General features: G+C 39.4%; 4 protein-coding genes and 1 pseudogene across 4 annotated transcripts; 1 reads left to right on the top strand and 4 right to left on the bottom strand.

Moving 5' to 3' along the window:
• Window positions 1-100: 100 nt before the first annotated feature.
• Window positions 101-2,152, top strand: LOC111207167 (cyclin-dependent kinase B2-1). Its single transcript, XM_022704898.2, has 7 exons — window positions 101-545; window positions 845-1,048; window positions 1,124-1,235; window positions 1,309-1,402; window positions 1,481-1,550; window positions 1,632-1,770; window positions 1,856-2,152. The coding sequence occupies exons 1-7, from the start codon at window positions 319-321 to the stop codon at window positions 1,949-1,951; spliced, it is 942 nt and encodes a 313-aa protein (XP_022560619.1). The 5' UTR covers window positions 101-318; the 3' UTR covers window positions 1,952-2,152.
• On the bottom strand, window positions 2,067-8,504 carry LOC111207168 (annotated as a pseudogene).
• On the bottom strand, window positions 7,591-8,516 carry LOC125588565 (short-chain dehydrogenase TIC 32 B, chloroplastic-like). Its single transcript, XM_048759974.1, has 2 exons — window positions 8,399-8,516; window positions 7,591-7,841 (listed from the first exon to the last, which is right to left on the bottom strand). Exons 1-2 carry the CDS (start codon window positions 8,514-8,516, stop codon window positions 7,591-7,593), a joined length of 369 nt encoding a protein of 122 aa, XP_048615931.1.
• Window positions 8,517-11,518: 3,002 nt separating this feature from the next.
• LOC125588564 (ADP-ribosylation factor GTPase-activating protein AGD7-like) lies at window positions 11,519-12,466 on the bottom strand. The gene is made up of 3 exons (XM_048759973.1): window positions 12,265-12,466; window positions 12,173-12,183; window positions 11,519-12,055 (listed from the first exon to the last, which is right to left on the bottom strand). Exons 1-3 carry the CDS (start codon window positions 12,464-12,466, stop codon window positions 11,519-11,521), a joined length of 750 nt encoding a protein of 249 aa, XP_048615930.1.
• Window positions 12,467-13,376: 910 nt separating this feature from the next.
• LOC111206688 (histone H4) lies at window positions 13,377-13,832 on the bottom strand. Its single transcript, XM_022703921.2, has one exon. The coding sequence runs from the start codon at window positions 13,805-13,807 to the stop codon at window positions 13,496-13,498; it is 312 nt and encodes a 103-aa protein (XP_022559642.1). The 5' UTR covers window positions 13,808-13,832; the 3' UTR covers window positions 13,377-13,495.
• Between the last annotated feature and the right edge of the window lie 1,211 nt (window positions 13,833-15,043).

Here is a 15,043-nt window from a genome sequence, read left to right as displayed (position 1 = left end):
TTGATTATTGGCTATCAAATTCAATCTTTGCAATTTTAGAAAAATATTTTTTTAGAAAACTATATAGTCAGTCGTCCTAGGGAGGCGAATAAAATATATTAATAACAATGAAGGAAGCGTATAACAAAAAAAAGACCGCTCTGGTTTGAATTTCGAATTATCCATCCGTTGTAAAGTCGAAAAAGGAATCTTACATTAATTCGAATTTCATTTTTATTATATAACCCATCCATCTACACTCTCTTCTCTCCCTTCATTTCACTTTAAGAACCGTCTGAGAGAAAGAGGAAGAAAAGTTGTAGAGAGAGAGAGAGAGAGATGGATAAGGAAGTTATAGCAGTTTCCGCCATGGACGCTTTTGAGAAGCTCGAGAAAGTCGGCGAAGGCACTTACGGGAAAGTCTACAGAGCCAGAGAGAAAGCCACGGGAAAGATCGTCGCTCTCAAGAAGACGCGTCTCCACGAGGACGAAGAAGGCGTTCCTTCCACCACTCTCCGCGAGATCTCCATCTTACGCATGCTCGCTCGCGATCCTCACATCGTCATGTTCGGATTCCCTCTCTCTCTCTCTCTCTCTCTCTCTATTGCAGTTGCCTTAGGGTTTCGTATAGTACAGTGTTCGTTCCGTTAGATCTCGATTTCGTATCTGATTTGGATCGCTATGTGTTTAACTCTGATGATTCGTTGGATATGAGATGATTCCTAGAGTTGATAGATCTCAATTAGGATTTGGATGATCAATTAGGATTCTGGAGATGATTCCTAGAGTTGATAGATCTCAATCAGTATTTGGGATGATCAAACACTGCATCTCGATCTCAATTAGGATTGTTGATTTTATTCAGGTTGATGGACGTTAAGCAGGGACTGAGCAAAGACGGCAAAACTGTGCTGTACCTGGTGTTCGAGTACATGGACACTGACGTCAAGAAGTACATCAGAAGTTTCCGTCAAACCGGAGACAACATTCCTCCCCAAATCGTCAAGAGTTTGATGTACCAACTCTGCAAAGGGATCGCCTTCTGCCATGGCCACGGTGTGCTGCACAGGTATATAATGTTTTACAAGTGAGAATGATTTAAGAGAGAGAGATCTTACTTACTTTCTCTTGGTTTCGTTAACAGAGATCTGAAGCCTCACAATCTCTTGATGGATCCCAAGACTATGAGGCTCAAGATTGCGGATCTTGGTTTAGCCAGAGCCTTCACTCTCCCTATGAAGAAGTATACTCATGAGGTAATAATCTCTATGCATAAAAAAACTCACTGTTTCTTGCATACCTACATTTTCTTGTTTTTAAATCCAACAGATATTGACTCTGTGGTATAGAGCTCCAGAAGTTCTTCTTGGCGCCACTCATTACTCTACAGCTGTTGATATGTGGTCTGTTGGCTGCGTTTTTGGTACGTTTTATTCACTTCAACATCAGTTTTTACTTGTAAAATACAGTAACTAACATTGTTTTTCTTTGATATTAACAGCTGAGCTTGTGACTAACCACGCGATTTTTGCTGGAGACTCTGAGCTCCAACAGCTTCTCCATATTTTCAGGTGAGTCTTTGTTCCACACTCTTGCTTTGAAAAACATTAAACACTCAAACCCTTTAATATTGTGTCGCTCTCTTTACTCAGGTTGCTTGGGACACCCAACGAAGAAATGTGGCCAGGTGTGAGCACACTCAAGAACTGGCACGCGTACCCACAGTGGAAGCCGTTGAGTCTCTCCACGTCTGTTCCGAAACTCGACCAGGCTGGACTTGATCTTCTCTCTGTAAGTTTCAAAGTTCTTTAGCTAGTCATCAGAACAAATTCAACACCACAGACTTATGGTTTTTATTATCATCTTCCTGGAACAGAAAATGCTGCAGTACGAGCCAGCGAAACGAATCTCAGCAAAGATGGCTATGGAGCATCCTTACTTCGATGATCTGCAGGACAAGTCCTCTCTCTGAGGAGGATTTTGATCTTTGAGTTAGTGCTTCTTTCAAGCATATCTCTAGTGTGCTTCTCACTCTCTTCGCTTTAGCTTATTATCATCACCTCTGATTGTGTTTCTTTCTGTTCCCAAGTTTGTATCAAAAGGCTTTATTAGCTTTCAACGTTTTTAAGAAGACTTAAATCTATTCTATAATGATACTACACCCTTGATGATACATGATCCAATCATCTAGATTCAAAACAGTATACATGAAGATCTAGTGTTGGTTTTAAGCCACAAGCCACATGAAGAACGTAGGCCAAGCAGTGAGTGAAACAGAAGCCAAAGCGTAAGTCCATAACATAACCACTGAGCATTCGCTTTCACCAGCTCCAAATAACTGAGTTATTGTGCCTGCAGAGTGGTGTGACTAAATCAGTAAATTAATGTTTGATTATTTAAGTGAAAAAGAGTTTGGTTTGCAGCAATGCAGAGTGGTGACTAAATCATGTTGATTATTTAAGTTGGAAAAAGAGTTTGGGTTTGGAGCAACGAACCTAGATTCATTGCTGGTGGGACAGCATACTGAATAAGCAGAACGAACTGGTACAAGGGCTCTGAGGTAATCAGATCCAACTTGTATGCTCCTCTTACTATTAACACACCACTTATAGGTAGGAGAATGTAACGTGCAACCAAGACACCAATGATGGTGGATTTTTTCATTCCTGAGCTCCTCATACCTTTGAGTAGGTTTCCTCCAATGATCAAGGTCATAGCAGGAATGGCTCCATCTCTTAGGCCAAAATAAAACAAGAAGCTCCATTAAGTTTGTAATTATTAGCTTCCTCAAGTGGTTCTATACTAGTTTAATTACCCCACTAGAGTTACTGAGTCTTGAAGTACTCCAAGAGGAGCTCCATTGCCGATTATTAGCTTCCTTAAAGGAGTAATGAGACCGATCACAAGCGCGATCATCTGAACACAAAAAAAAAATGTAAGAAAGATTACAGAAGTACTATGAATGTTTGAGTAGTAAGGGAGTGAAAGATTACAAACCGCAGCAATGGTCGATGGAGCAAATATTGTACTTAAGTTGACTTTCTCCGACAATGAAACTATTCTTCTCTTGACTTTGTCCCACCTCCCAACCTGTCACACAATCACACATAAGCAAAGTAATTACCAAAAGGATCATCTCTGATGAATGAATAGTTATTGAGCATGCATGAGATGAGTTGAGAGACCTTTTGGTTATCTTCTTCTTGAGAAGCAAATCAATGGAACTTTGCAGGTGTCGTAGTTGGATTCGATAGAAGGTTGTGTTTCAATGGGAGAGTTAAGTACCCGCATAAGATTGTATACGTAAGTCCATATGTAAACTGATCCCATCTGATAAACATAACATGACCTGGAATTCCATTTTTAATGTATAGAGTGGTTTGTTTGATATAAAGATTATTAATTAAATGCTTTACTAATCGCGCGCCTATATATTATACTTCCTCTCTTTCATATTGTATAAATAGTTTTAGGAAACGTTTTTGTTTCAAAATGTAAGTAATTTTCGTATTTCTAGGTAACTTTTACATTTAATGAATACAGTGTGACCAATCAAATTAAATAGAATTATTTTTTATTGGTTAAATTATATCTAACCTATTTATTATAAAATATTTTTTAAAAACATAATAATTTTTTTAATCTTCGTGCTTTTTAGCCAAAACTACTTATATTATGAAACGGAGGGAGTACTATATAGTATATTTCTTAAGAAAATCACCATGTTCTAACATGATGTTCTAGCATATAGCTATAGTTTGTTTGTTTTACATTTTCTCGAAACTTATTTCTATAGATCACGTGGGGACCAATTGGTGACACAACATACAAGGTAGTACATATATAAGATTTTCCTAAGATAGTGACACACAATTGAAGTACATGTAAGCATACGATGATGTTTCCTAATAATTACCCTTTTAGAAATTCATATAACAAATCTGGAATCATAATACACTCCTCCCTGTTGCTGCTAGAATCTGCAAATGTAGACATGCCATTTCTGCATGGAGCAGGGTTTTCCACGTTAATAGCAAGAAATTAATTATGGAACTAAAGGGAGATCTGGACAAGGCACTCACGGCGTCTACCTCTGATGACAATCTGATCTCCCTCATCAATCAAAAACTTCTTAAGGCGTACAAAGAAGAGGAAGACTTTTGGAGACAGCGTAGCAGACTACTCTGGCTCTCCCTGGGAGATAAGAACACAATTTTTTTTTCATGCTGCAACCAAAGGGAGGAGAGCCAGAAACAGAATCTCGGTCATAGAAAATGCAGAAGGGGTACCTGTTTTTGAAGATGAAAAAATTATACATACAATCTCAACATACTTCTCTGACATTTTCACATCCTCCGGAGCCTCAGCTATAGAAATTGTGAACTCTGCTCTTACACCATCTATCTCCACGGACACAAACAACAGGTTGACTGTGATACTCACACCCCTGGAAATTAAAGATGCTGCCTTTGCGATTCACCCAGATAAGGCGCCGGGGCCTGACGGCTTTTCAGCAAGTTTCTTCCAGTCCAACTGGAAGGTTGTTGGACCTGCGATCATAAAAGAGATTCAGTATTTCTTCAGAGAAGGAGTTCTACCTAATTCCATCAACTCTACTCACATCAGACTAATCCCAAAAATCCAGAGCCCCAAGGCAGTCTCTGACTATAGGCCTATTGCCCTGTGCAATGTATACTACAAAATCATTTCCAAACTGCTCTCTATACGTCTAAAACCTGTTCTTCAAGAGGTGATTTCGGAAAACCAGTCAGCTTTCATACCTGGTAGAGCAATCTCTGACAACGTCCTCATCACGCATGAAGTGCTTCACTTCCTTAAGACGTCAGGGGCTGTCAAACACTGCTCCATGGCTGTAAAAACTGATATTAGTAAGGCTTATGATAGACTCGAGTGGTCGTTTATCAAAGCCGTATTCGAAAGGATGGGGTTCTTTGATACCTGGGTACACTGGGTGATGGAGTGTGTGACGACAGTGTCTTACTCCTTCCTCATTGGCAATGAGGCGAAAGGAAGTGTAAATCCTCAGCGTGGAATCCGTCAAGGAGATCCGTTGTCTCCCTACATCTTCATCATCTGTGGGGAAGTCTTGTCGGGACTCTGCAAAAAAGCACAAGATATGGGGTCACTACCAGGCGTGAGAGTTGCAAGAAACAGTCCAAAACTCAATCACCTCTTATTTGCTGATGACACCATGTTCTTCACTAAGACAGACACTCACGCCTGCACTACTCTTGTAGACATTCTCAGGAAGTATGAAGCAGCATCGGGACAGAAGATAAATACTCTCAAGTCCTCTATCTCTTTCTCTAGCAAAACTCCTACAGACATCCGTTCCAGAGTTAAGGCACAATTAGGTATAGAGAGGGAGGGGGGAGTAGGGAAGTACTTGGGCTTACCAGAGCACTTTGGACGGAGGAAGAAAGACCTTTTTGACTCCATAATAGATAGAATGAAACAGAAGTCTCTCAACTGGTCCACCAAATTTCTCTCCACGGCAGGGAAAGCCACCATGATCATGTCGGTCCTCTCACCGATCCCATCCTTCGCGATGACCTGCTTTGAGCTACCGGCTAGCCTTTGCAAGAAGATACAATCTGTATTAACGCGCTTCTGGTGGGACTCTTCGAACGGTGCACGCAAAATCTGTTGGGTCTCTTGGGACAAGATGACCCTGCCAAAAAACATGGGAGGGTTAGGTTTCCGTGATGTGCAAGTCTTTAACCAAGCCCTCTTAGCTAAAGTTGGATGGAGAATCATTACTAACCCAGATAGCCTCCTCGCTAAGGTACTCTTGGGGAAGTACTGCCACAAGTCCTCCTTTCTGAAGACAAAGGCAACATCAGCAATCTCTCATGGCTGGAGAGGGGTCCTTTTGGACCGCGACCTCCTGATAAAGCACCTGGGGAAAGCAGTGGGGAATGGGGAAGCAACATCCCTGTGGAATGACTCCTGGATAAAACCAGAAATAAATTTAAAACCAATAGGTTCAGTGTTATTAAAAGACAGTGATCTAATGGTTTCAGATATCCTTACCAGAGAATCGAAAGAGTGGAATGTGGCACGCATCAATAATCTGCTCCCGGAACTAGCCTCCCACATACTGGCATTACGTCCAAGTATCCTGGGAGCCAACGATTCCTACATCTGGCCCCTGCATAAATCGGGAAGCTACACTGTCAAGTCAGGATACTACTCAACAGTGTTAACAAAACATGAAGCCTTACTACCAACCTGCGCAAATGGGAACTCTGAGGACTCCCGGGATTGGAAAAAGCTCATCTGGTCGAACCAGCTCTCCCCCAAACTTAAATTCTTCCTCTAGAAAATCGCCTCAGATGCACTTCCATCAGGAGAGAATCTCCAAAAAAGAGGCCTTCTGGTAAATACGACCTGCTCTAGATGTGGAGCGCCGGAGAGTGTTGACCACATCCTGTTTCACTGCCAATTTGCAACAGAGGTCTGGGCTTTTAGCCCCTGGAGCCACCGTCTGGACACCACCCAAAACTCCAGTTTTATTGCCAATCTCAGAGACTCGTGGAAATGGAACCCTCTCCCACCGTATGGCTTCACTGGAAACGCTTTTCCATGGTTCTGTTGGTCAATCTGGGTAGCAAGAAATAAGCTCCTCTTCGAGAATAGAACACAATCACCAGAAGAGACAGCTCGTCTTGCGCTAGTGGGAGTGAAAGAATGGGAATCAGCCCAACCCCGCAAAATAGCAGCGCCATCTCAAGGACCGCTAAATCGTCAGATCGAGATCACCAATCCTGGGGAATCCTTTTGATTCACCGATGCGTCGTGGGATCATCGCACAAGATCAGCTGGCCTTGCCTGGATTTTCACGGATCAATCAGTGCAGGAACTAAATCGAGGATCGAGGATCAAAAGCTCAGACACACGTCTCCTCACCATGCATGGGGGAGGCTCTCGCAATCAGAGAAGGTTTGCTTCAAGCAGCGTCTCACAACATCACTCATATCTGTATCCGTACAGACTCTCAAGTGCTCGCAACAGCGATCAACTCTCGCCGGAAGACGACGGAGCTTTACGGAGTTCTCGCCGACATCGACGACCTATCCTTCTCGTCTCTTTCTCCCTTTTCTTGTTGTCGTTTTGTTTACATTCCTAGAATCACAAATGGGCCAGCGGATGTGCTTGCTAAGGCATGTCTTTCAACCCATCTTGCTATGGGCCTGCACTCCACCTAAACCCTTTATCTAAATGAAAGTCTTATGTTGTTCAAAAAAAAAAAGAAATTCATATAACTGTATATATGTTTGATTGGTAAAAGAAAATTATTTAACTAATTCACGTTAATACACATCTGATTTACCTTGAAGCATATTATAGTATGCTTTTGTGGGACATCTTTAAAGAGCTCTCTGTATTTCAATATAGTTTTTCTATTAGAAATATAGAAAATGATATCTTACCAATGTGGTTTGTTGCGAACTGCGACTCAATCCCATCTTCAGTGAGCTGGAAGGGACAAAACATAACACCTGCATTGTTTCTAAAATTTCATAGACAAACACAAATAAACATTAAAAACCTCGAAATCTTATTCAATGCAAAAGAACAAACTCAAAACTAAAATTCGTATACATACATGAGTATGTTGAGAGGGAGATTAAGGGCAAGAAACTGATGGACGAAGGATCTGACGGATTTGATGGAAGAGAGATCGAGTTGAATATAATCAATACGTGCATTAGGGTTCATCTTGAGAATCATCTCTTTAGATTCATTAGCTGCTTTTGTGTTTCTTGCAGCGATAATCACATGAGCACCTCTCATTCCTAACACTCTTGCTGCTTCCAATCCAATCCCACTTGTTCCACCTTTTTCATATTTTGTAACAATTAAAGATATTTAAAAAATATTAATAGCTATATATTTAAATTCAATACAAATATATTTCAATTTTTTTACAAAAATCATATTTAAAGTAATTTTTTATAATTTTAATATAATTCACTACATGTCAAAAAAATATATATATAATTCACTACAAATCTTATTTTGACTTACTTCTAAAATTACGGATACTCACGATAAAAGGAAATATTATCTTTGGTGTTTAATTTGTAGAACCGTTACATTTTGTATGGTTGAAAATGGAAACAAACAAAAACACAATTCCCGACTTTCTCGAAATTCAATTTTAATTAAATCGTCAAGTTGACTTTCTCTTCCACTCTAATCGTATTAACTAATTAACCCTTGAATTTATAGTAGATTTTACCTAATTTTGTATTATTGGTATTATCTTTTTGGCATAGAGTCTTCCACGACACCAAAAAAACGTTAGATAATTGATAATTCATTCTATTTAGCATTATCGCTTTCACGATTTGCAAAAAATGTAAGATGAGATTAGAAAGAAAAAAAAAAGAACCTGTAACGATGGCAGTGAGATGATTGGCATCAATGGACTGAGTGACATCTTCAGCTGTTGAAGCTGATCCAAATCCACTCTTTCCCGCTTTTCCAGTCACCATTCCATATATTCCCATGATCTTTCTCTCTGTTAAACCTTCAAAATATTGCTGGTGAAGAAGAAGATGAACAATAAAATGGAGAAGCAGAGATGATTGAGAGTCTTACAGGTGGATGGTAAGGAGCAAAGGAGAGCCTGTTTGGCTATAAATAGTGTCACGCGTGAGTAGATAGAAGAGTTGCTGTTGACAGGTCCACTAAGTTTATAGCCGGCAGCTAATCAAATTAATGCTAAGATCTCGTTGAATAATTAGCAAAGTACATACATTAACCAATATAGTTAGAGATGAGAGAATCCATGGACTAAGTGAATTGACCTTGGGTGATCAAGTTTCAATCTAAAGGTGGTACCTTTCAATTAATCTATCAACCTTAGGCTTAGACACAATCCTAAACAAATTCTATCTCTAGATGAATGTTCATTCACTAAGATAACTCAAGCATCAAATCTCTTTGGTTGAATATTATCAAAGCAATCATTAAAATCAAGTCTATTAGCCATCTTAACACCTTTAACAACAAATCTCTTTGGTAAAGAGTGTTAAAAGCTTAGGAGAGTTGGTTCAGACATTTCATCAATACTTTTCAGGTATGAAATGTCTAGAGCTCAACCTTAGAGAGACCAACTCTAAAATAGCATTTAGATCACTCTACTAGCAAGGAATAAGAAGGATCTACAACAAAACACCCTAGATCTACACTTAATCACCTTAATCTACCTTAACCCATGAATCCAAAGGTAACTACTCACTACTCTTCATGATAAACCCAAGAATCAAAGATGATTTGGTGTTAATCATGATTAATAATCAAGATAGTCAAGCAAATTCAAGAGAACAAGAAGAAAAGAAACTAAAGATTCAAGTTTTCTCTCTAAAGAGTTCTTGTGTTCTTCATACAAAACAAGATAATCCCCAGATTAGGTCTTAAAGATGTTTATAGATGTCTAAAAACGAGCTGGGTTAACCCAACAAACCTGGGTTAACCCACAAAAACATAGATATTTTTCTCCGTAGTGACCAGAAAAGGTCGCTACCAGAGGTCACTACGCTCTGTAGCGACTTGTCATGCCCGCTACGTGTGGCCGCTAGGATACTTTGGGAAATTTTAGAAGTCTTGAACGCATAGCGACCTCGTAAAGTCGCTATGGCTGGCCGCTGTAGAAGACGCTTCAAATCTAGCGGCCTCTCCATCCCGCTACACACGCCCGCTACGGTACTTATCTTCTGTAGCGACCGGCCTTTGCCGCTACGCCTGGCCGCTAGGATCCTTCAACGACTCATCTACATTCTTTGGGCATCAAAACACTCCTTGTGGCACAGAGTTCATCATGAAACTCCCTCCAACACCTGATAAGGATTAATGCATGGAAATGCAACCTAAACATGTGTAAATGCTATTCCAAAAGACCAATGTGCACAAGAAAGGATAATTAAAACAATGTAAATATGCAAGATATCAGTAAGAAATCAACATAAATCTCAAAATGCCTTGTATAGTTTTCGGCATGTTACTTTCCAAATTCTAAAATTAAGGTTATGCGTGAGATAATGGTTTATCGCTTATTCATGTTTTTACGTTTTAAAAACATGAATTTGATTTTTTTTGTTATTTATAATTTTCATTAACTTTCTCATTTTTACGTTTTAAAAATTAATTTTAACACATACAACTATTCTGTTAAGATTAGACCGAGACATTTTTACCCCAACCCGAAGTATCTACCTAAACCTGAACCGGAAAAAATGAACCGGATTCGAACTCTTATACAGAAATATCCGAACATGACTTTTGAGCTTAGTACTTTGGGTTTGGTTATAAATCAAACCGAACCGAAATCCAAACTAGGATTTGAAGATATATGAAATTAGTTAAATATGTTAATGTTTTTATATATGTTAAGATGATTTAGATATTTTAGAGTTTTCAGAATATTTTTGTAGTTTGTTTTATTTATTATTTTGAATACTTTTTAGTCAATTTAAATAGTTTAACTAATTTTTAATTAGATTTGTGAATAAATTTTATATTTTAATTTTTTTTTGTCAATTTTTGAGGTTTGGACAATATATTTTTGGCCGATTTCATGTATCCAATCCAAACCGAACCCGGAAGGAACCCAACCGAATCTAACCCTATAATTAATAAAATCCGAAAGGGACTTACGAGCTAACATCGAAAACATCAAAAATCCGAATCGAAACTGATAGGCGCTTGAACGTCCAGGCCTAGTTAAGATCGTAACGTCTTTAGAAACAAATGACCGTGACATGTTATATACGTATATGCTATCAACTTATCGTATGGTGAACTGATGATGTTAGCAAGGCTAAAAAAACACACTGTTATGTAAACGCATCATAAATCATGGCCTGAAAAAAAGGAGTAGAGGCTATGACTAATGAAAGATTGACATGTAAATTATAAGAAAGAGTAAAAGAATACCAACATTTTATACCAAAAAAATATATATTCGAATCTCAAAAAAGAGAGCAAGCACAAGCAGTCCTCTATAAAGCGTGTACAAATTTAATGATGAAGATAATAAAGAAAGCTATATTGTATAAGAACAAATAATGACAACCATTAGTTCATGAACCGCCCAATCAATCGATAATGTGAAAACAAACAACCAGACCTGTAATAGCCACTCTCTGCTCTCTATCTCTTTGTGACAGAGCACGAATAACACACATGCTTTGCTTTTTCCTTAACTTTACAACCTCTTTCACCATTTCACCAGTGGATTTAGACAACAGTGTTATTCATGATTGTATAGACATTAAAATGTTCGATAATCGATACTTGATTTGTGCTTACCGCTAGATAAAACCTCCACTTGTCCAAGCTGTGTCTGGTTTCCAGGACCGGCTTAATAGTGTCATGGATCCTGGGACCATTTTTCTTATTTTTAATATAAAAATACATGTATTTTTTTAAAAAAAATCGGACCTTTATCTATTAAGATATAGGAGACCACGGATTGGGCCCAGAGCGGTCGCACTACTCGCCCCCCTATTTAAGCCGGCTCCGGTGGTTTCCCATTATGGCCTACAGATTTCTTATCCCCTGCAGCACTCTGATAATAGCCATCATCTTCTTTATCATCCCAACCAGCCCAACCAGCGTCATCATCCTTAGAAGCTGACACCTTTGGTGCCGCTTCCTTCTTGGTAGTACTATTCTTCTCTTCTCCCCAGTCATCCCAGGAGTTTGAGTTACCATAACCGTTGTGGTGAACACTTTGTGACACTTTTGGTGCTGCTTCCTTTTTGGAATTGCTCTCTTCTCCCCAGTCATCACAAGAACTCGAGTTACGGTAATTGCTTTGGTAACTTGATGATGAATTGGTTGCTGCTTTGTCATCGTAGAAACCGCTCTTGTTCTGTTGATTCCAGTTTGATGCTTCTTCTTTAGTAAACTCTTCAACCTTCTGTGAAGCAATCGCCATCACTCCTTTCATGATTCCCCATGTCCTCTGTCCTATCTCCGTTGTCTTACTCGCAACAACGTTAACGGTCTCACTCACCGTGTTATCTAACCCACCTTCTTTCACCTACGATGAAACAAAAGGATTTTTACTCTACAAGATTCTCGCTAGTATTTGGCAAAAGCTATGCATAGAGACTTAGAGAGCATCTCTAAACAAGACACTAGTTTTGTGTGACATTACATTGTCGGAAACTAAAGCATAGATACCAAACCTTAAAGCTACCAACTATGACTTCAAATCAAACGTGGGTTCCAAGGATTAATGAATACAACCTGAGCCAATGAAACACGTGACATAACTTTGAAGTGAACTCCATGGTTCCTGTCTAAAATCACTCTCGGACTGGTTCCTCCTCTTATCGTTCGATCTAAAAGACTCATCGTTCCCCCAATCATCCCGCCCGCCATTCTTATCACCCTTCGATAAAGGAGGCTTCTTTGTTATGGCATTAACAGGTGGGTCCCTCCCCTCCATGGTGACAATTTAGTGGGTTATCCGAATCCGAACCGAATCCGCAAAGATCCGAACCGAATCCGCAAAGATCCGAACCGAACCCGAACTGAAACTTAGAAATATCCGAATGGGGCTGAAATCTTTGACCCCGAAAACCCAAAACCCGAATAGATCCGAACCGAATCCGAATGGGTACCCGAGCGTTCACCCCTAATCCTTCATTTCATAAAGAATGTTACTTTGACATTTTTCACACATATTAAGAAAATGATTGAAATGTATTAAAAATCTTATTAATTACACATATTCGACTAATAGTATTTGAGATAACTGAAATTATTTATAAAATCAATGCATTTATAATTAATTTTAAGCTGAAAGTTGAATTGGAATTTTAAAATGACAATTTGTTTTGTAACAAAAAAAAATGTTAAAGTGACATTAATATGATATTAAAACAGAGTATACATTTTAATGAGAAAATATAAGGTTGGATCCGACCGGAATCGAACCGGTGCCTCCCGACTGCGTTGGGGATTCTACCACTAAACTATGGACCCATCGTCAAGATTGTTTACTTGCAATGATATAATAAACATGGTAGCCCACGTTTTATTTCTACACATTCACGGCAAGTGCGAGTTTTGACTTTTTTGAGGTAGCTTGGCTTAAAAAAAAAATTTCCACACCAAGAATAGTGCTTCAACAATTGATTCGTTTCCAGTGATTAATAATTGAGAGATAGCATAGTATGTAAAGGTTCATCTTAGTCTCGGACATTATCCTTTTCACAACATCGTTAAATGACCAGTATCGAAATCTCTACCCGTCCCAGCTCACAACAACTATTACTTGTCGATATTCGATTATCAGAAGCTCATACTCCTTCCCACCTTCTAAATGCCTCAATAATTTCTAAGAGACGGACAAGTTCAGATAAAGCTTTTTTAAAACATTCAGATAAAGACAACTTAGAGAGTTGTTAAACTCCCAAATAGAACCAAACCGTAAAAACACAAACGCGATTTAAAAACCCCTAATTGAATCCCCTCAGCCGCCGAACCCGTACAGAGTCCTTCCCTGCCTCTTCAAAGCATACACAACATCCATCGCCGTCACGGTCTTCCTCCTAGCGTGCTCAGTGTAAGTAACAGCGTCACGAATCACATTCTCTAGAAAGATCTTGAGAACGCCGCGAGTCTCCTCGTAGATCAAACCGCTGATACGCTTCACACCGCCTCTCCTCGCTAAACGACGAATCGCCGGCTTAGTGATCCCCTGGATGTTGTCTCGGAGGACCTTCCTGTGCCTCTTGGCTCCTCCCTTTCCCAGTCCCTTTCCTCCCTTTCCTCGCCCAGACATGCTCGAAATGTTTTTGAAATAAGACAAGGATGGTGAGAGGTTTTATATAGGATTCTGTTTTTTTATTTCTAAGGGAGGATACCATCCGTTGGATTGTTTTTTAATCTGACGGTTGTAGCTAGCGATCCGCATGATCTTAGTTTATTGGCCACCGTACGCGACAGCTATTATCATCGATCCGCGTGGTTTTCATTCATTGGCTAACGTCTCTGGGTCGTTGGATCTATTGGTATCAGTAATATAATCTGTCAACCGTGGAAACGACGTCGTTAAAGGTTTTAAACCGGGAAGATGAATAAAAAGGCGCGGGAAAAAATCAAGACTGCATTTTTCTCATTAGGGCATGTTTAGTCGCCCGCCTCACGACGATGAAAACAGATGCACGCTTCCGTGAACGGTATGTTATATAGTCTGAATGAGTATAAAGGGTTTGCACATTTGATTGAAAGTTATAATCAGCACTCTAAACACATTTAATGTGGTAGACTAATTAATATGAGTAGCTAATATAAATGAGATATGATGACTCCGATAACTATAAGCTTCTAAATACGAGTAAACTGTAACACAAGTCTCTTTTTATGTCAACATAAGATCGTTGCCTCCAAGATGCGACCTCGTGCTCTTCCGGTCCAGCACCCAAAGATCGGATCTTGAAGAAGGATATGGAATCTGATTAAGCCTTTTTTGTGTAGATAAGGAAAAATAAAACGCCTCTATCTGTGAAACTAAGCAGAGATGAACTCGCGAAAAGATGAAGCTATAACATGGCCGTGTCGTCCCCAGTGGCGGACGCAAGAGTCCATTTAGACGGAGTCACATAATTTTATTTCATGATATTTAGTTGTAGGTTTAGAAGAGCAATTGTATAGCTTATGAAAAGAAAATAAAAAAAAAGAGACGGGGGCACGTGACCCCGTATGTCTTCACCTACGTCCGCCCCTGGTCGTCCCATCATTACTCATTAGCTACCAAGATTGATCACTGCTCTTTGTGTCTTCGCCAACACACGACAGCGAATCTGACTTTTCTTCTTCCTGGTTTTTTTTTTCGAGAGTGAGGTAGATAGATACGGTCCGGAGTAAACGCCTGCCTTCGGATGCAGCCGTGGATAGTTTCTGCCGTTGCTTAACAGTGACGATTAATGTTTGTTTATAAAATCGATCATAAACGTGTATTCTTATTCATTTTAATTTTTCATTTTGTCGTGCTTTTCATAATACGTTTTTAATTCCA

Source organism: Brassica napus, chromosome C6 (assembly GCF_020379485.1).
Source record: "Brassica napus cultivar Da-Ae chromosome C6, Da-Ae, whole genome shotgun sequence".
NCBI classification, from domain to species: domain Eukaryota; kingdom Viridiplantae; phylum Streptophyta; class Magnoliopsida; order Brassicales; family Brassicaceae; genus Brassica; species Brassica napus.
This window is presented reverse-complemented; position numbering and strand designations above follow the sequence as displayed.